The sequence below is a fragment of the Anguilla anguilla genome, chromosome 13, assembly GCF_013347855.1.
Source record: "Anguilla anguilla isolate fAngAng1 chromosome 13, fAngAng1.pri, whole genome shotgun sequence".
Lineage (NCBI taxonomy): Eukaryota > Metazoa > Chordata > Actinopteri > Anguilliformes > Anguillidae > Anguilla > Anguilla anguilla.
In genome coordinates, this window is record NC_049213.1 from 35,971,685 (window position 1) to 35,996,684 (window position 25,000).

The following is a 25,000-nucleotide window of genomic DNA, read 5'->3' on the forward strand; positions in this document are numbered from 1 at the left end:
AGCTAGTGGAAAAACTGTGATTCCTGTCTAAATTAAACTTAACTCGGGGAAAGAATTTCATTGTGCCGAGCATTTGTAAATCTGTCATTTAAGGCGATCGATTTGGTGTCACCCACCGCACTGTGAGAGCATAATGAACACTTTACATTGACCCAGGAAACATTCAGTGTACCACAGGACCTAATTTAATGCTCTGTATGGATATGAAAAATCGCCAAACAATTTCAGAAACGCCGATAAGCTTTCACGTGCCCCCGCTGAACTTTTTTTTTTTGGGAGGGTGTCACATTGTGTGCAGTTACTGCCAAGCTATTATGGTCCCGTACAGGTCACACCCCAGGGTTCAAGCCAAGGGGGGGGGGGTGGGTTGGGGGGGGGGGTCTGGATTCCACTGTGACCATATATGCTTTGGAACACGGGCGCCGTGACACACAGGCTGTGTTGCGTAACTCGGCAACCTGAGCCCCCCCTGCCCCTGCTCGCTGGATTCACAGAACTGAGGCGCACGGAACAGTTGGCCGGGGGCCATCGTTACCGCTGAAACAACGTCACGCGTCTCCCTTTAAGAGGTTGGGGGGATGGGCGGGGGGGCGGCGAGGGGGGGGTGGTGGAGGAGGGCAGGCGTCAGGTCCAGGAAGTCAAAGGCCCGGTGTCTGGAGGCAAGTCTCCTGATATTACAGTTTTGGATTAAAGGACAATGAGAGAAGACTGTTCTAAAGATGCATGACATCATCTCATAAAATAAAATAAAATTAAAAAAAACCCCAAATACCAAAAAAAAAAAAATCTTAATCATATCTACAAAATCCAGGTCCAAATATTCAGCACTCGCCTTCTTGGCACTCGCGTACTTTCATAAAGAAAAGGCTTTTTATAGATCTGCTTATTGCTGGGGGTTATCAGACGCCCTAAGATTTCAGCGGCATCATTGCGCTTCCTCCTCTTCAGGGAACGTTTATGGGCCTGCAGCATCGATCCAGCTGTCTTCCGTCGGCGGTGTAATTGCTCTGTGTCCGCCATGCTGGTGGTTTAAAGCGAAGCACTTTCTCTCCGTTATCGATTATTTATTTATTTATTTATTTATTTCTCAGAAGTGGGTTGAGTTCCTGCAGCTTCAGTCTCAGCCCTGTACAGGCACTAAGTGGAAACTGCAAAGTCATCAGCAGTGGGGGAAAAAAAAACACAGCAGGGGAATAATCGCTGAGTCATTGGACAGGTGTTTGAGTGCGGATGCCGGAATATGTGTGTGTGTGTGTGTGTGTTCGTGCATGTGTGCTCGTGTGTTTATATGTTTATCATAACCATCATCATCATAACCTTTATTTAATTCTCGGAGGTGCAATCGAGGGCCAGGCCCTCATTTTCAATGTAGCCGAGATTACAAAAACATTTAAGACACAATAAGTATAATAAAAGATCACAGAATATAGCAACAGTAAAACCAACATAGTATATAATAATATTAACAACTAGAATAAAATAAAATAAAATATAATAAAAAAATAAAATAAATTTAAAAAAGCACAGATGTTATATGTTTGTACACACACACGTACGTACACACACATATACTGTATATATATAGACACATTTTTTGTTGTTTTGCTTCTGTACTCCGGCACATTGGATTTGAAATGAAATAAAACAATGAGGCTAAAATGCCAGCTTTAATTTAAGGGTATTGACATCAATAGTGGGTGATCCCTGTAGGAATTGCAGGCCTTTTTTCTGCATAGTCCCCCCCAATTTAGGGGAGCAAAAGTATTTGGTCAGATGTACACAATCTTAAATAAAGTCATCAGATTTAGTACTTGGTTGCAAATCCTTTACATTCGATGACTGCCTGAAGTCTGCAACCCACAGACATCACAGGCGCTGGGTACCTTCCCTGGTGATGCTCTGCCACTCCTGTACTGCAGCCATCTTCAGTCCATAAGCACCTTCCGTATAATTTTCCAACCCAAATAAAACTTATTCTAGGATGCAGAATCACATGTGCTGCATGTTCACTGACTTTACGTTCATAAACCATTAAACCATGCCTGTGATTTATGAATACAATCTCTTTACGCAGAGTCACTCATTACATCCATCTGAATGCGCTTTGTTCTATGAATATACAACTAGTTACAATAAAATAGGCACTGGGGCTATTCTCACAAGCGTGTTACTTTGTTAATTAAATTTTTTAAAAGTCTTTAAATGGTGAATTATTGTCTCATTTCCTGTCCTGGTTGTACTGTTGATACCCCTGTCCTGGTGCCTTTGTAAACTGTGACTTCATCATAGTCACATGAATGAAATGAAATCCACACACCCTACCATGCACACGACAAGCAGGCATAAGCATTGTCTTTGTTGTCTACATTTTAGTTCCGGTTTCTCCATGTCCACAAACTATTTCAGTATCAATAGATGTTTCTAGTACACACTGACAGTTGCATTGCATGTGTTGACTTTCCAGCCTGTTTTTTTTTCTTCAGTTTCGTGCCAGGTATATCAGCAATTCACTCTGATAATACAGTAATGCTTCCTCATTGAAATTCTATCAGATATTTATGAACCCTTTGAACAGTAGGTTTTTTGGAATGTTTTTTTTTTTTTTTCAAAAGTTTAAGCCAATCTTCTAGAATTCCACTGTGTTCAGTTGTCAGTAGCGATTCTCACATCAGCGTTAGAATGTTCAGTTTCGAACGTTCTATTCACATATTCGTGATCTTACGCCTTACAACTTATCTTATGCTGATATGGGTTTAAAAAGCAATGGCGAGTACAAAATTCTCCAGTCAGGGTGACCCATTACAGTCGGAACACTGTGTGATGTTTGCTGATTTACCGTCTGTGTGATTGATGTTCTCGGTGCTGTTTGTGCCGACAGCACTGGACGGTGTTCACCGAGGTGACAGAGGTGTTCATTCTGGTGCCCGCTCTCCTGGGTTTGAAGGGGAACCTGGAGATGACCCTGGCCTCCCGACTGTCCACGGCAGTAAGTAACCATCTCTTCCCTCTCCAATCCTAATGAACTGCCCCTCTCTCGCTCTCGCTCTCTCACTGTCTCACTGTCTCTCACTCTCTTTCTCACACACACACATTGAGTCTGTCTCATTGTCCATACTGCATCAGTGTGAAGTTGAAAGGTTGCTGTTAATGGTCTTAATATAGTCAAATCTACAGCACAGTACAGTGCAGTTTTTGGCCAGAGCGAAAAGGGGGAGTTCTTGGGTCCACTGGGTGCAGGCAGTGAAAATGGCTGTTGGTGCTGCTTAGCATGCTAAACGACCTCTGTGTGCATCAGGAAGTAATGTACTACGAGTGGTGTCACAGTGGAAACAAGGGTTGGGATTGGATGGAATGACCTTGCTTGCTAACTAAAGAGCCAATAGCTGTCTTCTATTTGTGGGCCGAACTTAAAAACCAACCTTTTTTGTTTTTTGTAAAATAAATGAATCTTAACTGCTACCTTGATGTTAAAATGGAGCTATTCAGTGATTGAGGTGTTTCTTGTTAGTGGCACGTTAAGGGGGCGGGGATAAAAAACACACCGTCATTGATTGTTTTGAGAAGGGGCTGTGCAGGAGGCCGAGATCCAGTCTTAGTAGAGCTCGTCAAAATCAAAAACAAACCGGCAGGCATGTCTCCTGCATGATTATAACAGCTGCCTCCTGCCCGTAGTGGTCTTTTGGACCCCTGTTTTGTGGGGACAAGTTTGGTGCATACCCTGTACTGTAAATACGTGTGTGTGTGTGTGTGTGTGTGTGTGTGTGTGTCTTCGTGTGCGCGCGCATGTGTATGTGTGACAAGCATTACATTACATTACATTACATTACATTACAGGCGTTTAGCAGACGCTTTTATCCAGAGCGACTTACACAACTTTTTACATAGCATTTTACATTGTATCCATTTATACAGCTGGATATATACTGAAGCAATGCAGGTTAAGTACCTTGCTCAAGGGTACAACGGTGTCCTACCGGGGAATCGAACCTGCGACCTTTCGGTTACAAGCCCAGTTCCTTACCCACTGTGCTACACTCCGTCCCTGCATGCAGCAGACCCATGGGGCTCTGTCATACAGCAGTTGCTGAGTCAGAGGACAGCCCCAGTGTGCTTCCCTAATGTTTTTCATTTTTTCCTAAGCCCTGTTGTGGTGAGGCTTCTTTTTTTATCAAGGGCTTTCAAACTCTTTTATCTGTGAATGCTTTTTAAGACTTTCAGATTTAAAATTAGTGTTTTTTTCCAAAGCTGTAAATTCTGTATTTGTCAATTTTGAATTTTTGTGTTTTTCTTTTTCCGTATTAGTTTGCGTATTAGTATGACTAGGTGTTTCCCGCAGTTGTTCAAAACATCTCAGTTTCCCCTTGGTTATTAGCAAGGGGACAGTGCAGTGTTTACTTATTCATTTACATAGCTATAACAATTATTGGATATTACAGTTAGAAAGAAGAAAAAACATGCAGGAATATTTTTCACCTAGTCCCATGGATTTACCTTGCCTTACAAAAGGGTCACATTCAGTTTAGCGCAAAGCTAATAATGTCGCCCAGGAAGTTCTTACCAAAATTAGCATTCGGCACGGTGAACTGTGCTCACCAGTGCAAAAATATCTCCTGGGCAGGGCCCGAGCCAAACCTCCCTGCCGACTTAGCGCTTACTACCTGATATTTGACTGTAATTGAGCCCTGTTGAGAGGCTGGTATAGCTCAGGTAAGTATTTTTTTTTACGTCACAGTGTCCTACATCCCGTGCAGCCGGTTCTTAAAGGCTCCTCTTTCCTCATGGCAGTCCTTCCTCCTCTGACCTTATGAGTCACTGATCCATTCGATGTCCTTTTCGCCCCATTGTAGGCCCTGCAAGCCAACTGCCCTGTGATTAAGAGTCAGCCTTCTAATGAATGGTGCAATTGTCTCTCTCTCTCCCTCCCTCCCTCCCTCCCTCCTTGATTTAAATAGCCCGCAATGTTCTTCTCCCCGCTTCAAAGACGTTTCGGGAAGCAGGCAGGTGAGCTTCAGGTCGAACGAAAATTCCAAAGCCGCTCCGCGGTCACGCTCGAGCTCGGCTAATTCGTTTGAAAATTGCCTTCCTTTGTGACGGTGAAAGGAATGCGAAGCGCACCGTCGCAGCAGACGGGAGAGAAAACCCGAGAAGCCTGATCAATGTGGACATCCAGGAGCCCGTGTCGGGGCGGTATTAAAGTCTGTATTGTTCGCTGACTGAAATAGCGCTTTCCCCCCCCCATGGGGAGCTTTCTCGGCTCAACGCATTGTTGCGGCAGCATCTGGTTTGTCACTTGATGTTTACGTTTACCTGCTGGCCTCAGGAGGCAGGTGAACTCGGTGACTCGGATCAGAGGGGAACCAGGGACAGGCACACGGTGCCTTACGATGTAGCGGGCTGACATAGCTCAGGAGGTAAGAGCGGTTGTCTGGCAGTCGGAGGGTTGCCGGTTTGAATCCCCACCCTGGGCATGTCGAAGTGTCCCCTGAGCAAGACACCTAACCCCTAACTGCTCTGGTGAACGCGAGGCATCAATTGTAAAGCGCTTTGGATAAAATCGCTATATAAATGCAGTCCATTTACCATTTACCAAGATCACCAGGGACATACGGATGTTGCAGTGGGCGGAGCCTCTGTCTCATTTTTCTCAGATTCAGATACAGATTAGGAAATGACTCATGGAATTTTTAGTATTATGGCTTTGACTTTGGAGACGGCAGGCTACTGTTTTGACACAGGGCTTTTCAGTGACCACAAACCACATTTTTCTGAGCATTCTATGTCAAGTCAATGTTTTATTTGCACAAACCGCTTGTGAAATCATTTTTTTTGGGGGGGGGGGGGTTTGTTTCATAAGTACACATGATTTCTTCTATTATTATTATGAATGAGTTTATGATTGTGCCTTAGATTCCTTATAAGAGAAGCAAATATACCCCTTTCAATTGATTAAACACCCCTGTTTAGCATTCCCAGATTTTGTAGTTTAAAATAACAACTACAAACTTACCAAGAGTACTAATCACTGTTCTGCCATTTGACATTTTGTTACCTTGGTAATATTTATATTGCTATTGACTGAAGGTATATAGGCCTATATTAATTGAGAGTGCTGGATTCAAGAATGTACTCCTTGTTTTTTTTTTTAGTTCTGCTACTAAAAACACAAGCCATATGGCAATATGATATGGATGTTCATCTGTATTGTTTTGAGAAGAGGCAAATATGTGGACTAAACAACTGGCCCTTTCCCAGTTTCTAGATAATGGCAAGATAGGTTTGAAGAGGTGTTGGAGGGTTTTGTGCAATTTTGCAACACTTCTAAAAATATGGTCGGCTTTTTAAGGTCTCCCATTTCCAAAAACACTCCCGAGTTGTTGAACAATGGGAGGGCTTTGTGAATAGCTCGGCAGGTAGGATTGCGAAATGTTCCTTTTCGTTTGAGGAGCACTTACTTCTGTGACAAGGTCTTGCCCCAGTGATGCGCACAGCTGTAATCTCCCAACCCGGTCACTCACCCATAGAAGCAAAGCCCTGTTTCTAATCTGAACCTTAAACACAGGGGCCAGCCAATTGTGGGCCTTCGTAAAAACATCCCTCTCAGTCTCACTGTTTTTCGAACCTTCACCCGCTGCATAAATGCTCTGAGCAAACCCCACAACATTTTCGATTGCGTGATGAAAATGTTCAGAGCGGAGGATGGAAGAATTTAAACAATTGTCATGTTCTACATCGAAGCAATAATTTAGTCAGTTAAGTGCTCTCCTGCCTGTTACTATGAATTCCAATAGCAAAAATTCATAATATATAAGGTAAACATTTTTAACCAAATGTAATCAGATTTCTTTGGTACACATTTAACAATATGTTTGCTATTTCCTAGATACCATTGCATGCTATTGAAATTATGTAAAGATGTTCTGTCAAATTTGTTATGAGTTTGTACCTCTGTTGCAGGTACTTTGTAAAGTTTGGTAAAAGCACAGTTTGTGCAATGTTTACATTGTGTGTGTGTGTGTGTGCCATTAGCTATAGTTATTAATAACACAAAAAATAAAGCTTATGAAGTAGCTAAAAGGGATAAAAAATTTTAACCAAAGATTCATTGGGGCCCAATTATTTATTTTTACAAAGAATTTGATGTCCACATTTTTCTCATTTCATCAAAAGTTATCTTTGTAAATCCATATTCACCTAGTTATCCAATTTGCATTAATCAGATGCGAGCCAGTGTAAGAATGGGCCAGACTTGGCCATGGACACATGTACCGGGATTAACCCTTTGAAGAGTAGGTTTTTTTGGAATGTCACCCCCTCCCCCCCCACAAAAGAAATAAAATCTAGAACTAGATGTCAGCATTCTAGAACTCCATTGCTTTCAATCACCAGTAGTGATTGTTGTGTAAGCCCCAGAATGTTTAGTGAAGAAAGCACAGGCTGTACTTCATTTGTCTTCATTCTTGCCGTATTTTTTTTTTTTTCCAGCATTGGTTCAAGTGTTTCCCTGGTCTCCTTCATCAGTTGCGCGCTCGATTCCCATGCTTTCTATTCATCTCGGAAATTAGCTTTCTTCCCTCCCCCCCGCCCCCCCAACAGGTGAACGGCACATTTTGACATATGACATTTTCCCTGCCCAAGGGCCTTTTCCCCTCTGTGCCAAACCTCAGCTCACCTTTTTTGGGCCACGTTTTTTCCCTTTTCCATTCCCTAATTATCTGCAGATTAGGCGCAACGCTACCTTTCTGATGCCCCTATTTAAAAAAATATAATCCTCTACAAGCTTACCAGAGGGAATTAAATTCACGAGACCACTTATTTTTAACCACAGGGGGGGGTTTTCTTTTTCCATGGAAAAAAGGTCTCCTTTGTGCCGGAGAGCGGCAGAGGAATTCAGATCGGCTCACTTACGCCCTTGCGAGAAATGCGGTGTTTGCTGCTCTGCCTGATTGCGTTATTAAATCAGACGGAGAAACAGTAGCAAATGAAACTGTGTTCTGACGGCATAATAATTTATGCCAGAATTGCATACCTGCAGATGTTAGAACGCTCCGTAAAAACTGTTGAAGACCAGTCTCTTCCTCTCTCTATCAATTGTTATTGCTATATCCATTTTGTTTTCTAAATCAATCCTGTACATTTAACATGTTGTTCATGGTGGTAACCCTCACAGTATTATTTTTAGATGAAATTTGTAATGTCGAGCCATTCTTTCTATTGCAGTTTCTGCAAAACGGTTTAAATGTATCGGACGTTGGATAGACGCATTTAACACGCTGTTCATACCGGCAACCCTCACAATATTATTTTTAAATATACAATACAATGACGAGCCATTCTTCCTATTGCAGTTTCCGCAAAATGGCATGAAGTGTAATGGGGGCTGGATAGGCACATCTCCTCAGGCTCCTGCTGAGGTCTGCCATCTTGAGTATGAGGCCCCGAGCGGAATCTGGTGGTGTAGTAAAGCGGCTCTCAGCTGTAATCGCTGACCCCCGGGGCAGAGACCCCAGGAAGTCAGTGCGGCCCCCCTATATCTCTCTCGCAGTGCGTGTGATGTCAGAGCCCCCCGTAAAAGCGCCTGAGGGGAGACGGTGTGTCTGCAGCTCCGGCCCGACCAGAGCAGCTCCCCGGCGAGGCTGCTGGGAAGCAGGGGCCTGGTTATCGGTGGGGGGGGGGGGGGCATTGGGGGGGTTTGATTTCCCCGGGCTTCGGTGTGGCGTGACATGCCTACCCGCCCCACGCCTCTTATCTCCCCCTCGACCACCAACCCCCCCCCCCACTCCTCTTATCGCGTCCAGTGGGAGGCCTGCCCCGCCCCTCTGGCGTTTTCTGCGGAAGCAGTGTGCAGTGTGGGACTGCTAGGCCCTGCTACTCTTGTCACTGTGACCAAGTTAGGGTCACCTGCCACCGATACTTTGGAAAGAGCAAGCTGCTGGCAGCATAACAAGAATCCCTCCACACCCCAGTACCCTGCTTCCAGCAAATACTCGCACAGAGACACTCACAGAGTGCACACTACTGCTCACAAACACACACATACACACACACGCACACACACACTCTCACACACTCACATGCACGTGCAGCCACACCCAACACACATACTGGCACACACACACACACACACACACACACACACACGCACACACACACACACACACACACACACACACACACACACACACACATACTGGCACACACACACACACACACACACACACACACACACAGACACACATACAGGCACACACACACACACACACACACACACACACACAAACTCCCGGTAAAACAGTGCCCCTGCCCGTCTCTCTGCAGCCCAGGAGCTGTGCGCTAACGCTGCCTTTGTAGGGAGGGGGTTCTGAACCGTTCTGCGGCTACGTCCGGGCGAGCCAAAAGACAGCGCCAACATCCCCTCCTGGCTGGACGCTGTGGACACAAAGGCACAAAAGCATTTGCCTGCGAGGTTGCAGTCTGCTCCTTTCCTTCAGCGCCCACTCAATGGGCTTCTGAATTTCGGGAGCTGCTTATAGTTATATCACGGCTCCTCTACGGTGAAGTCCTGTGGGGTTTTGTCAACAAAAAAAAAAAAGAAAAAAACATTTTTTTTACTATAAAAAAAAAAGAGAAAGGTCTTAGCGGTTCGCTTGCAAGTGGATGCGCGACTAAGCGGTTAACTGCCGCAAACCGGTTTGAGGCGGTTGGAGCCCTGGCTGTGAGGCCCAATGCTGGGTTCTGCCGGCCGCAGTTAAACACTGATACGGCCGCGCCTGTGACGAGCGCACCGTGCTCCCAGCGCACGGGGGACCGCTGTGGATCTTAACCACTGTGGGGAGAGGGAGATATCCACTGATTCACTCTCTCTCTCTCTCTCTCTCTCTCTCTCTCTCTGCCTCCTTCCCTTTCTCTCTGTCTTATTCACTTTCCCTCTCTCTCTCTCTTTCTCTCTCTCTCTCTCTCTGTCTCTCTCTCTCTCTCCCCCCCCCCTCCCTCCTTCCCTTTCTCTCTCTCTTGTTCACTTTTTTCAAATTCAAATTCAAATTCAAATTGCTTTATTGGGAGCAAATACATACGTACATATTGCCGAAGCATCATAAATCAATTCAAAATACATATTTACAGTGGAATACTAATAACAATGAACTTTCTCTCTGTCTCTCTCTCTCTCTCAAATTCAAATTCAAATTCAAAATGCTTTATTGGCATGAAATACACTTGTACTTATTGCCAAAGCGTACACATAGAAGCAGGAATAGGAAACATGAAATACAAACAACATTGTGGTAACGACAACGACAGTGTGGCAATGGCCACAGCGAGTAGGCTATACAACAACAACAATAACAATAACAATAATAAAAAAAATAATAATCTCTCTCTCTCTCTCATTTGGTTTCTGGGTTGGCCTGGGTTTCCTTTTTTGATTAGGGCCTTTTACATAAAAAAACTGTCTTTCTCAACCTTTTCTGTGAAGGAATCCATGTGTGTTTCTCTGTCTGTCTTTCAGTCTGTCTGTCTGACATAGATTAGTAATTCAGAACCTATATGACTTGACAAAGGTGCTTATATATTTTTGTCCTCAGCAATTAAAGAGCTCAAATAAAACATTTGGGGTTAAACAATGATATGAATTATTTCATGTATGCATGACGTTACCGTAGGAGACATTGCAACCCCAGGACATTGCATTCAGTACACATGCCATTGACAGTATAACATGGCACTGTACGTGCTCATGGAAACAAGGCTCTGTCCACTCGTTACAGTGAGAGTTGAACCAAGGTCGTACCACTTCATTTTGGATTTCAACTGGCACCTCCCCAATCAATAAATATAGCAATAGACCTTTCGGGAGGATGGTGGTGGGACACTAACTGACAAGAAGCCCTTTGGAAAGCAGATGTGTTGTACTGAGAAATCTTGACACAGCTCACAGGCTATCTGTCCCCAATGCAAGATTACAAAGGAGTGCCCTTATCTGAGTGAAACACGACTGCACCAGTTCACATTAGCAGTCTCCTTCCACTATGGGAGCTGTTTCTTTTTCTCGTGTTTTATTCTCTTTTTGTTTGCTCCAACGGGGTGTTTTTGTTTCGTAATGAGATTAATGAAATGAGAAGAAAAAAAGATGTGGGGAAAATTGTTACAGGAAGTGCGCATGAATTAGCTTTCACGTAATGTGGAAGAAATGAAGATTTCTGTAGAAAATCCATCTTGTTGAATCTATTTTTTAAATTATTATTATGAAAAGATAATGTTTTTTTTGTTGGGAGAAACCTTTTTGATGTGTGTAGCTACGCTTTTAGTGTTAGCCCTGTGACCGCAGTGGAAACCCAGTTGTGTCGCGTACGCGTCTCCGAAGGCACACTCTGGACGTTAGTGTCTGAAGTTAAGACAGAGGAGATGAGTGGCGAATGGGGGAGGGGAACACAAAGTGTGTGTAACAGATGAAAGGTTCTTTGTGTGGAGAACTGACCAGTATTTGTTCAAGAGATCTTTGGAGAGATGCAAGGCCAGTGTGTGCACACACACACAGAGAAACATAGGGCCAACGCTAGTGGTGGTGACATTTCTTGGGGCCACACAGCTTGGAGGGGCCCACTGCTAGAGAGGGCCTACAAAAATGAAAAAGGGGGGCCCAGAGCAATATTCTTTCATGACGCCCAGAATTCCTAGATATGCCTCCTGCCCCTGTGTACACACACATCTGAAACTGTTTTTGATCAATTATGGAGTTTGACGTTGCTGAATCCATTTTATTGAGTCAATGTAGGCTTCTCCGACTACTATGAGCCTCTCTTATACCTTTCAATGTAGCATCTAGCTAATGAAAAGCAACACACCTGCTTTCTTCAACCGTTCAGTCAGTCGTGGTCTTTGCCCCCTTGTGGATGGGAACGTACTTCCTGTCTTCCTGTGATTGAGGAGGACGGCTGTAAACGTACTTCCTGTCTTCCTGTGATTGAGGAGGACGGCTGTAAACGTACTTCCTGTCTTCCTGTGATTCCGCAGGCTAACATCGGCCACATGGACACTGCCAAGGATATGTGGAACATGATCATGGGAAACCTTGCGCTCATTCAGGTAAGAAAACAGCGCGAGGCGTACGAGCCCTGAAAAATCCCAGTCCCAGACAGATAAGGCCTTATTGGTCACACTGAATTTACTTATCGTTACAATATTCTTTTAGCATAGATTGGTTTCCTATGTTTGGAACAGTGTCTTATCCAGAGAGACTAGCAGGGCCATCTTGGTAAGACACATTTACAGTAAAGCTTGCCATTACAGGCACTTGAATTGGAGGATATTCTTCATTATATCAGATTTATTTACTTTAGTGTGTGGGAGTAATCAGGTAAATAATCTTTTTTTTTTTTTTTTTTTTTAAAAAGGTTGTTTGCTCATTTGCTTGTGTAATGTTTGAACAACCTCTTCATCCTGGAATGCTTCCAATCTCCAGAATCAGAGGTTTGTGGACACACTGTGACCGAACGCCCCAAGTCAAACTTAAACTCTGCACCTGACCTGTCGATGACAGCTGAAACAAGAGCTAAAGTTTCTGGGTTAAAGGGATATTTCACTTTGGTATAGCACACGTAATTTTGTGGAGCTTAACCCATTGTATTTGTGTGGAGTGAATGTTAGCAACATCAGATGTCCCTGTTGACCGTTAACGGCAGCACCGTTCCTCCTGGTTTTGTGGATACCATTCACTCTCATTCACTTTCATGACCTTGCCGAAATTAATCGTTTTAAAACACAAACTAGCTACAGAGGATAGTAGGTCGGTGAAAGACAGTAGTAACGACAAACGGTCACAGGTTTTTTGAATATCTGATGTATTTTCAACGCTTTATTGCCCTATAAAAGAAAAAAAGGATTTGGAAAATGTTTTTGTTTTTATTTTAACTAAACGATGTATCCTTGAGCACGATAACATATTCACATGGGTGCGTGCATTAAAAAAAAAATCTACCTATGGCTTGCTGCATTTCTTTGTAGCCGATCAGAAAATAGTTTCGCTCCACAAAATTACTTGTGTTATACCGAAGTGAAATATCCCTTTGAACCGACACGTCTGCCGATTGGACGAATGTTTGAGTCGGCAGGAAGGGGCGGGGTTGTGACTTTGTGGGACTCCCTCTCTGTCCCTCTCTCTCTCACTCACTCTCTCTCTGTCTCTCCCTCTCTCTCTCACACTCTCTCTCTCTCTCTCTCTCTCTCTCTCTCTCTCTCTCTCTCTCTCTCTCTCTCTCTCTCTCTCTCTCTCTCTCTCTCTCTCTCACTCTCTCTCTGTCTCTCTCTCTCTCCCTCTCTCTCTCTCTCTCTCTCTCTCTCTCTCTCTCTCTCTCTCTCTCTCTCTCTGTCCCTCTCTCTCTCTCTCTCCCCCTCTCCCTCTCTCTCTCTCTCTCTCTCTCCCTCTCTCTCTCTCACTGTCTCTCTCTCGCAGGTCCAGGCCACCGTGGTGGGGTTCCTGGCCTCCATCGCGGCAGTCATCTTTGGCTGGATTCCCGAGGGCCAATTCAAGATGGGCCACGCCGTCCTGCTGTGCGCCAGCAGCGTGTCCACGGCCTTCATCGCGTCTCTGTTGTTGGGTGAGAGGCCTTGGCCCCCCGCCATTATCTGGTCCCTTAATAAAGCCTGTGTTCTTCTGGGCTCCGGGCCCACAGGGGTGGCACCCCAAAACCCAGAAAAAAAACCCCCTTTTTTAACCCTTTAAGGTGTAAAGATCGCAAGTATGTGTTCGGAATGTTCTTGACTGAATATTCTAACGCTGATGTAATAACAGTCAAGCAATGGAGTTCTAGAACACTAACTTGGAATAATTTTTTTTTTTTTTAAAGCATTCCAAAAAACCTAATCTTCAAAGGGCTAAGGGACTGCCAACAGCTGCATTAAAATACAGATTTTGCTAATTTTTTTTTTGCTGATTTTTTTCTCCTGCCAGTAGTTGATACATTTTAATCAATTTCTTAACACAAAAATACTGCTGGCACAGGCATTTATTGAAATAGAGAGCATGGGAAACAGATACCAGATACACAGAACCTCCTGTAAAAAAATTTTAAAAATCATTCAGCCCTCTGAAATTACCAGCCTCAATAATGGACTACTGAGGGATTTGAGGCCACAGACATGAAGATGCAGTTGATAGTCACCAGATTTTTTCTGATGTTGGATGTTTTTTATTACTGTACATTCCCCTCAGTTATGCATTTCTCCTGTGCTGAGCAGGGAAATGGAGGAAAATGTCAATTTTATACTATATTTAAAAGAAATAAAGTATTTTATTCTGTTCTTTTCCATTTTACTTCTATTCTATTCTATTCAAAGTACAGATACAGATTTTGTTTGCTGAAAAAATGCAGATAATTTAGTGTTTCTCCTCCTCCCCCCTTTCACTGAGAACTCTGCTTTCTGTCAACAGGGCTCATCATGATCGGGGTGATCATTGGCTCCAGGAAAGTGGGCATCAATCCGGACAACGTGGCGACGCCCATCGCTGCCAGTCTGGGCGACCTCATCACCCTGGCCCTGTTGGCGGGCATCAGCACGGGGCTGTACAAGCAGCTGGGTGAGAAATGCACGTCTCCCGCCCATCTCTGGTGTTAAACCTTTTACGGGGTGTGAGATCACATGCATGCGATTAGAATGTTCTCAACTGGACGTTCTAATGCTGACGTAACAATCGCTGCTGGTAACTGAAAGCGGAGGAGTTCTAGAATACTGACTGAAAAAAAAATACTCCAAAAAGCCTTCGGTGCATGACATGACCAGCTGACGAAGGTCACCCAGTGCATGTGCCAGCATTAAAAGAGAGGCAGAAATAGGCAGTTTTTCAACCGATCCATCCAGATTTTCAGGTCTGGCAAGGCTATATATGTGAACATAAACACTTCAGTGGCATAAATAGTGCCTGATGTTTTCCGGATCTATGTACGAGGTTTAACGGGAAGGCCCTGGAGTTTGATGTGGGAAGGACGTGGGAATGCAAACGTCACTGCAGAAATGTCTTTCTTGACGAGTGTTTTAGTCTTGCAATGAGAATTTAACAGTAGAAAATATTGGCTTTTTTCTGTTTGCTTGTCAAGTGAAATTTTCTTACCCCATTGGCAAATATTAAAACAGTCTACAGTATGTCTCTCATATCATTCATTGGCAATATTTTTGTCTCATTTGGCAAAAAAAAGTAATAGAAATTTGATTTTAAGTCTAAAAATAACATAACATAACATAATATAATGACAAGAAAAAGCCATTCAGCCCAACCTAACTAACACCTAACTAAATTAGTGCTCTGGTTACCTACAGACTAGATAGTATCTAACACTGTATCAAGCCTAGTCTAATAATGAGACTAAGGCACTTGTTGAGGCTAACTTTATGTTTTAGTTTTCTGCTGTTGTTGTTCCTCTGTGGTTTTCTCTAGGCTCAAATAAGACTTGGGTTGTACTTGTTGAGGTTGACTTTTATTATTATTATTATTATTATTATTATTATTATTTGACTTACCTGTGGGTTTCTCGAGGCTCTCTCTGTGTGTGTGTGTGTGTGTGTGTGAATCACGCGCCCTCTGACGTTGCGTTGCGTTGTGTGTGCGCGTTCGACAGACCACAACAACTACGCCAACCCGCTGGTGTGCGCCTTCTTCGTGGCACTCACGCCCGTCTGGGTTCTGATCGCCCGCCGCATTCCCTCCACCCGCGAGGTGCTGTACTCCGGCTGGGAGCCCGTCATCATCGCCATGGCGATCAGCAGGTGATGATGCCCGCCGCAGAGTTCCACACCCACCACAGACTTATTATTATTAGTGTTATTATTATTAGAGTTATTGTTATTATTATTATTATTAGTAGTAGTAGTAGTAGGAGTAGTAGTATTAGTAGCAGTAGCAGTATCAGTAGTAGTAGCACCAAATTCCACACCCATCACTTATAGAATATTATTATTATTATTATTATTATTATTATTATTAGTAGTAGTAGTAGTAGGAGTAGTAGTATTAGTAGCAGTAGCAGTATCAGTATCAGTAGTAGTAGCACCAAATTCCACACCCATCACTTATAGAATATTATTATTATTATTATTATTGTTATTATTGTTGTTATTAGTAGTAGTAGTAGTAGTAGTAATGGTAGTAGTAATAGTAGTAGTGTTGTCATTGTTGTCAAATAATATGATGCTATGGTGCATACAGTATCACTGCATTTTTTGTCTGTAATTGTTCTTATGAAATTCTCCTTGTAGTATTGGGGGCCTTATCCTGGATAAAACTGTGTCCAACCCCAACTTTGCTGGAATGGCAGTCTTCACCCCAGTCATCAATGGTCAGTGTAACATCCTCATAGATGCAGTTTCTGTACACTTTAATATCCCTTACATATTTTAATTTTAGTTTCAAAGAATTACCTATAGCCAGGGTTACAAACTGACCATGATACTCTCATTAATTGATACTTGGGATTTTGGTGTTTAACGAATCTAGGCCTTTTTCTTTGTGCGCTGATTGCAAGTCGCTCTGGATACGAGCGTCATTCCAAATGGCTGAAAAGTAAAATGTGTGAACGGTGTGTTTTCCCAGGCGTGGGGGGGAACCTGGTGGCTGTGCAGGCCAGTCGGATCTCCACCTACCTGCACCTGGTCGCCCTGCCCTTGGGGGAGCCCAACCCCACGCCCAGCAAGTGCCCGACCCCCTGCACCACCTTCTTCAGCTCGAGTAAGCACCGCGGCGCCAGCGGCGTTCCGCGCGGGACATGGGGGCGGGGCATGGGGGCGGGACATGGGGGCGGGACATGGGGGCGGGACATGGGGGCGGGACATGCTGTCTGCGAGACCGCCTCTGTCGTCAGCAGAACCGAGCCTCGGCCTGTTCGCTAATGGAATGTGCGCTGAGCTGGCATGCGCTTCCATTAGCACAGAAGTGCATTTTAAATGGGACCGGCTTCATGTTAATTCGATAAAATCAAACGTACAGCTCTCCGCAGTGCTATTTCTGGCCTCTTATGATCATTTATGCTATAAGTGCACTGTAGAAGGCTTGTGTGGCAAGCATAAAACATATTCCTGCAAGTGTATGAGATATTCCTGACTAACTGCTTGATTGCCTGTGTTAGAGTCTTTAAAAAAAACAAAAAAACATGATTTGTTTTCTAATTTTGATCTCTCCCTCTCACTTTCTCTCGCTCCCTCTTGCTTTCTGTCTATTTCCATCTCTTTCTCCATTGTTATCTTTCTCTCTCTTGCCCTCTCTCTCTCTCCCTTCACCATCTTTGTCTCTCTTTCTCCCTCTCCTTCTCTCTCTCTCTCCCTCCCACATCTTTGTCTCTGTCTCTCTTTCTCTCTCTCTCTCTCTCTCCCTCCCCCTCTCTCTCTTTCTCCCTCTCTCCCTCCCTCCCTCCCTCCCTCTCTCTCTCTCTGTCTCTCTCTCTTTCTCCCTCTCTCCCTCCCTCCCTCTCTCTCTCTCTCTCTCTCTGTCTCTCTCTCTCTCTCTCCCTCCCTCCCCCTCTCTCGCTCTCTCCCTCTCACTCTCTCTCCCTCTCTCTCTCCCTCCCTCCCTCTCTCTCTCTCTGTCTCTCTCTCTCTCCCCCTCTCTCCCTCTCTCTCTCCAGGTGTGAACTCTCGCTCGGCCCGAGTGCTCTTCCTCCTGGTGGCGCCGGGTCACCTGGTCTTCCTCTACGCCATCAACTCCATGCAAGGCGGCCACACCTCACTGACCACCGTCTTCATCGCAATTTACATGACCGCCGCACTGTTGCAGGTACCCTTGTCTCTGCCTCACCGCCTCTGCAATTCAGTCCACAACCAGTACCTTACCTGCCTGCTTAGTATGTACTTGCATGTGAGTACTGGTGCTCCCCATCTTTTTATTTGTCAGAGACGGAGCACGACTGAACTCTTTTGCGAGTAGCATTGGGTAAGAACACTGTGCGTTGAGTTTGACCCGAAAGGCATTTTAATTAGCAGTTGATCAGTAGTAGCAATGCACTGGTGAATGCACTGAGGAGACCAGAAAAATATAACTAAAAGGTTGAAGTAGCAGCAGCGGTTTCTGCAGAGAGGTCAAGTCATGGTCAACCCTTTAAGAAGAGTAGGTTTCTCTGGAATGTTGTTTTCAAAATTCCAAGTCAGTGTGTTCCTGAACTCCATTGCTTTCAGTCACCAGTTAGTGATTGTGACATCAGCATTAGAATGCTCAGTTAAGAACACTCCAGTCACCTATTTGTGACCTAATGGTTAATCGGAGCCAAACTTCAAGCTTCCTCCTCTTCACCAGGTGTTGATCTTGCTGTACCTGGCTGATTGGATGGTGAATTGGATGTGGGGGCGGGGCATGGATCCAGACAACTTCTCCATCCCCTACTTGACGGCCCTGGGGGATCTGCTGGGCACCGGATTCCTGGCCCTGTGCTTCCATATCCTTTGGTTGATTGGGGACCGCGATGCGGACGTGGGCGACTAATGGCACACCCGCCCCGAAAAACGCACCGCCTCTCTTCCTGAACGGGACTCTTTATTTATTCGAGCAATTAAGGAGTTGTTGCTGTTGATGATGTTGTTGTTGTTATTATTATTAATATTAATATGTTTTCATTTTTTTTTTTTTAGTGGGAGAAAGGAAACCTCATTATTTTTCAATGGGGTTTTTCTCCCTTGGCCAGTCATGTTGGCCACATTTGCAAAGGCTGAGATCGACTTACACTTGAAACGATGAAAAACAGCAAAAAATTTTAAAAAACGAAAATAAAAAAATAAAAAACACACATAGAAATGCTCAATCACCAAGTGCTATTTGGATAGAAATGCATATGAATGTTGAATATTATACGAATACGATGGTTTATTTAGGATGGTTTATTTTTGTTTTGGTGTCCTCCCCTCCCTCGTTGACTTGGATGATTGAAACAAGCCTAACGGGGGATTGCGGGCCAGAATGTAATTTACCTGAAAATTCCTGAGTCTCACGTCCTTGTGTCATAAAAGAGGTTTTATTCTAATCGCAGAACTGGAACGCGGTGGTGACCGACAGTCTGGCACCACACCTGGGACTGTACTCCAGCTGAGAATCAGGCTTTTCGGACTTTACTGAAGCTTAATCAGGTGACTGAGGCTTCTTTACAACTGTGAGGTTAAAGCAAACGGTGGTTCTATTTGAAATTTGGTCATGGCCTCTTACAACACTGCTGTTATTACCCACAAGGGTTTTTAAAAAATGTTTTATTATTTTAATTTTTTTTTTTTTTTTAATTTTTTTTATTTTTTTACACTTGATGGGAGCCAAGAACTACGTTTGTTGTTTCCTGACAACTTCTCAATGCTAAATGGCAAAGTGCTTAACTGGAACTATTTTAATTTGTCAGCACAAGACAGCAGTAAGAAACTGCGCAAGCTTTGACTAAACGTTTTTTGTTTTTATTTTGATTAAAATGCTCTTAATCGCACATAGATAAATTCAATCAGGGGTCACAGAAACGATCACGCAATAGCGTACTGCTATTATTTCCATGGCCTCTCTCAACCAGAGAGGAAATCTTTGGCCTTAAAACACATCCACAAGCCTTATGATTGAGCGAATCTCTAATGTATGTCGGATAAGCATAACTGTCCAAATATATTTTCACAGTGACAGGTTTAATATTCAGTGGCCTCTGAAGGGATCTGAACAGGAAGTTAGACCTGCCCCCTGCAGAAATCACACAGCTGAGATGTTGGCTTCTTGCTGAGGTTTGTGTTGAATGAATCGTTAAAGCCATCGATCCTCATTGACACCACCACTGGTACCACGGTCATCTTAGGAGTTTTTTTCCTCGTGGTTTTTCTCATAGTTGTGAAATTCTAATTTTGGGACTGTGAACCACTTATCACACACATTTGTAATAATCTTGAAATATTGCTTAGAGCAGCATGTCAGATTGAAATGACATCTGATGCAGAGACAGGAAAAGAGGAGGCAGGTATACATTTACAATTAGAATGAGCAAAAACTTTAGCAAAAAAAATAAAACGTTCAAAAGTGTTTTGTGTAGCATTTGTTTATCAAAGGGCTGTTTTCACCATCCTAACAAATTAATATGAATAGCTTTCCTCTTAATTTTTATACACAGTCACTTGCCAATTTATTATGAGGCACAAATTTATTTAGGTTTTTATTTGAATTTGCCAAAGGAGATGGAGTTAAACCTAGTCCAAGTGGCCTACAAGTAAACTCTTAAGAGCCTTCTGAGCTTGTCACATGAAACGTGGAATGTACAGGGTTGTAATTATCCATAAGAAGACTTAAGCCTTGTAAAGAATAGCTCACTTGACCTGAACTGCATATCCATACCTCAGCCACAAGAGAGGGGGAAAAAAAACAAAAAAACATGTTTATTGGTGACCGTCGATCAAGGTCCTTAACAACAGTGCGCATGTTAGCATGCTTGAGAATTAGCATATGTAAGTAAATAGAATTACTGTAACTCAAATAGGTGAATAAGCCAGTACAAGCTAGCCATTTTATTCAGCTTGATGGCTGGACAGACGTCAATGTTGAACTTAGACGTGGTGAATTGCCGCAGTTTCATGAAGTCAAAGATGTAATGAGAAATGTAAAGAAAATGATGGATAACTTGGATCTGTATTAATTGTTTATTACTGAACAATATTCGGTGTTCTTTTTTAAGGAATGCTGCACAGATCATATTTGTGTATTGTATATGGGGCCACCAGATTTCATTATCTGGACTTATTGCATTTGATATTCATTGCTTATGAAAGAAATTATGTTTTCTTCTCTTAAAGAGAGTTTTCCCAATTTTCACAATACATTTTTCAGTGTGGAGGGCAAGCTGACTGTTAGATGTGTATATTTCAAATGGTGATGATTTTTTTATTGCGAATGATTTTTTAAAATCAATTTTATGTTATGTTTAATTTTTTTTTGTTTTATGTTTTGGTGTGATGGATGATAAAAAATGTATATCATCAACTGTGGTGACCACACCTGAATGAAATGGTCGAACATAATTTTGTGCTGTAGTACTGTAATACTCACAAACAACCACACGGGGGCAGTCTTGGGATAGGAACGGTGCAGCTGTGTTGAGAGTTGACTGGTTTAAATGACAAATTAAATGTTCATAATTTGTTCTCCTTCGATTTTACTGTTGCTGTTAACAAAACTGGTGCCAAGATTTTACCACTATTACACATTTATTTGGTTGTCAATACTTTTTCAGGGGGAGTGAAGTTTATTTATTGTCTAGAAGCATATGAAAAAAATTGTACATACATATATTTATTCTATAAATAAGGTGTTTATTTTTAATTTTATTTCGTCTCTGGTATATGTTTATTTGTGTGTGCATCTGGCCAGTAGAGTAACCTCGCTTGCCGCCCTAGATTTGTGGCAAATCTAACAAACATATCAGATTGTGGTGCCTAATAGCTGACAAACCTCATAGTCGCACTGGTCCAGTATACTGAACCTTAACAAACCGTAAGTAGAGGGTCGAACGTGAAGTCGCATCTCATTGTGTGCTTGAGCTGATTTTTTGCAAAGTGAAATGAACTGATCTAGCGGAGGTTGACATATGAAAGACGACAGAAATGAGAGCTAAACATGTATAAAATATGCTGCTTCTTCAGTAGCAGGATTGGCTTGTTACCCCCTTTATGTCCAGTTGTGTGCATCTCAATGGAAATGGAGCATCAAAAACTGAAGACTCCCAGCCACCTTTTATTTCAGTGAGGAAGTTGGCAGCATCTTGTGTTGACAGGCCGGGCTGTTCTTGTGTCTGTTCAGAATGGCGTTCCTGGGGGTTTTTTTCGGAGGTCAAAACCAAAAGTTGATGGTACCTTCCCGAAAGTGTTTTTTTTTTTTTTTTTTTTTTTTTTTGGTAAAGGATATGAGTCTGTCTGGTTTTTTTTTTTTTTTTTTTCCATTCTTCTTATTTTGCTGTTACAAGTCAATGGAAACTTCATAGTGGCACTTTAGATTTATATTTTAATTTTTAATTTTTATTTTTATGTATGCTATTGAGCCAGGTAGGACACAGGGCGGCCTCTTGCCACTTCTCTGTTGTTTTGTATTAATTGTGTGTGACTTTTGTCCCTCCCACTAAATTCTGCATGATCTCCATCCTCTATTCTCCATCTCCGTCTCTATTCTGCGTCTCCATTCCCCACCTCTCCGCCCCACAGTGTGTCCTCATGCTCTGCCTCTACACGTCTGTGTCTGGACTCCCGTAAACAGATTTACATGTAAAACTGCTGGAATAAAGGAGTATATTATTTCGTACCCTACTTCTGCAGTCTTTGTCTTTTGTCCTCTTAAAGATCACATCACTGAAGCAAGGAAATGAAGTGTACGTGGGTGCATGCGAGACCAGAACAAGTTCTGTCTCTCACGTTCCTCTAAATAAGGGATTGTGATTAATTATATTTATGATGCTATAATCCAGCAGTTCAAAGTCCTGCAAAGGATTAGCATTTATTTATGGATAACTGAAAATTTGGAAGGGTTTGGGTTTACCTAAACCTTTAGAGTTTAGGATGTAGGTGCATTAGGTTAGGGTTAGGCTAGGTTTAGGGATTAGAGCTAGATTATGGTTAGGGTAAGGGCTAGGTAAGAGCTAGGGGTTATGGTTAGGTTCAGGGGTTAGATTAGAAAAAAAACAATCTTTTCCGGTTACTCCATGTTTGCAGTTTCTGTGTTGGTTGTAAGCACTTGTTTAATTATATATTTTTCTTGTAATCTTGATAATCTTGTCCTGGAGCAGGTCTGGGTCCTGTAGGGTCCTGGCCAGGTTTTGTTTGATGTTTTCATAAGCTGCTTGGCTAAATGCAGAGTAGGTGGTTAGCAGTGGGATTATTTTCCTTGTGCCCTGTTGTTGTGTAGCCGAGAAGGTACTTCGGATCTGCTGAAGGAAGGACCTGGAATATATGTAACTATGGCACTCCCCTGTCTGCTGGTTTGATGACAATCAAAAAGATCAATAAAAGATGTAAGACTATAGTCTTTTGTCAAAATCATGGAAAAGATGCAAAGAATATAAATATGTAATTTTTAAATTCAGACTGAAGAAAAATGATGTTTCTTCAAACACCAGAGTGTAAAAAATGAATAAAAATATATTTTAAAGCATTTATGATGAAATTTCTTTTTCAGCTACAAATCAATAAAAGGCTATAGTCTTTTGTCAAAATAATGGAAAAGATGCAAAAAATTATAAATATAGAATTTTTAAATTCAGACTGAAGGTAATTTGTGTTTATTTAATAATCAGAGTATTAAAAATGAATAAAAATATATTTTAAGACATTTATGATGAAATTTCTTTTTCAGCTGAACATATAAAAGGCTGTACACTTTTCTCAAAATAAAGGAAAATATGCAAAAATTATAAATATAAAAAGTTTTCATTCATACTGAAGGGAAATCGTGTCTATTCAACATCCAGAGAATAAAAAATGAATAAAAATATATTTGAAGGCATTAATGATTAAATTTATTTTTCAAAATAATATAAAAGATGCAAAAATGATATGTAATTTTTTCATTCAGAAAGAAGAGAAATCATGTTTATTAAACAACTTAATTCAACATCCAGAGAATAAAAAATGAATAAATATATATTTGAAGACATTTCTGATGAAATTTTCTTTTTAGCTGAAAATAAAAAAGATGTAAGGCTTTTGTCAAAATAAAGGAAAATATGCAAAAATTATAAATATGTAATTTCTTCATTCAGACTGAAGGGAAATTGTGTTTATTCAATAACCAGAACATTAAAAATGAATACAAATATATTTTAAGACATTTATGAAAAATTTCTTTTTCAGCTGAAAATAATAAAAGGCCTAAGGCTATAGCCTTTTGTCAAAATAATGGAAAAGATGCAAAAATTATAAATATAGAATTTTTTAATTCATACTGAATTGGAATCATGTTTATTCAACATCCAGAGAGTAAAAAATGAATAAAAATATATTTGAAGACATTTATGATGAAATTTACTTTTCAGCTGAAAATCAATGAAAGACAAGATGCAAAAATTATAAATATGGAATTTTTCCATTCATACTGCAGGGAAATTATTTTTATTTAATAACCAGAGTATTAAAAACGAATAAATATATATTTTAAGACATTTATGATGAAATTTCTTTTTCAGCTACAAATCAATAAAAGGCTATAGTCTTTTGTCAAAATAATGGAAAAGATGCAAAAAATAATAAATATAGAATTTTTAAATTCAAACTGAAGGTAAATTGTGTTTATTTAATAATCAGAGTATTAAAAATGAATAAAAATATATTTTAAGACATTTATGATGAAATTTCTTTTTCAGCTGAACATATAAAAGGCTGTACACTTTTCTCAAAATAAAGGAAAATATGCAAAAATTATAAATATAAAAAGTTTTCATTCATACTGAAGGGAAATCGTATCTATTCAACATCCAGAGAATAAAAAATGAATAAAAATATATTTGAAGGCATTAATGATTCAATTTATTTTTCAAAATAATATAAAAGATGCAAAAATTATATGTAATTTTTTCATTCAGAAAGAAGAGAAATCATGTTTATTAAACAACTTAATTCAACATCCAGAGAATAAAAAATGAATAAATATATATTTGAAGACATTTCTGATGAAATTTTCTTTTTAGCAGAAAATAAAAAAGATGTAAGGCTTTTGTCAAAATAAAGGAAAATATGCAAAAATTATAAATATGTAATTTCTTCATTCAGACTGAAGGGAAATTGTGTTTATTCAATAACCAGAGCATTAAAAATGAATACAAATATATTTTAAGACATTTATGAAAAATTTCTTTTTCAGCTGAAAATAATAAAAGGCCTAAGCTATAGCCTTTTGTCAAAATAATGGAAAAGATGCAAAAATTATAAATATAGAATTTTTTAATTCATACTGAATTGGAATCATGTTTATTCAACATCCAGAGAGTAAAAAATGAATAAAAATATATTTGAAGACATTTATGATGAAATTTACTTT

At 41.3% G+C, this 25,000-nt stretch overlaps 1 protein-coding gene across 4 annotated transcripts in view; it reads left to right on the top strand.

Annotated features, from left to right (window-relative positions):
- slc41a1 (solute carrier family 41 member 1) overlaps nucleotides 1-22,278 on the top strand; it is a 39,743-nt gene extending 17,465 nt beyond the window's left edge. For all 4 annotated transcript variants that reach the window (XM_035388674.1, XM_035388676.1, XM_035388673.1 and 1 more), the window contains exons 3-11: nucleotides 2,879-2,986; nucleotides 12,010-12,081; nucleotides 13,448-13,592; nucleotides 14,426-14,572; nucleotides 15,609-15,756; nucleotides 16,246-16,325; nucleotides 16,580-16,714; nucleotides 17,607-17,755; nucleotides 18,272-22,278. In XM_035388674.1, coding sequence (XP_035244565.1) covers nucleotides 2,879-2,986; nucleotides 12,010-12,081; nucleotides 13,448-13,592; nucleotides 14,426-14,572; nucleotides 15,609-15,756; nucleotides 16,246-16,325; nucleotides 16,580-16,714; nucleotides 17,607-17,755; nucleotides 18,272-18,457 — 1,170 coding nt within the window. In that variant the 3' untranslated portion in view covers nucleotides 18,458-22,278. The remainder of the gene's footprint in view (nucleotides 1-2,878; nucleotides 2,987-12,009; nucleotides 12,082-13,447; nucleotides 13,593-14,425; nucleotides 14,573-15,608; nucleotides 15,757-16,245; nucleotides 16,326-16,579; nucleotides 16,715-17,606; nucleotides 17,756-18,271) is intronic.
- The last annotated feature ends 2,722 nt before the right edge of the window (nucleotides 22,279-25,000 follow it).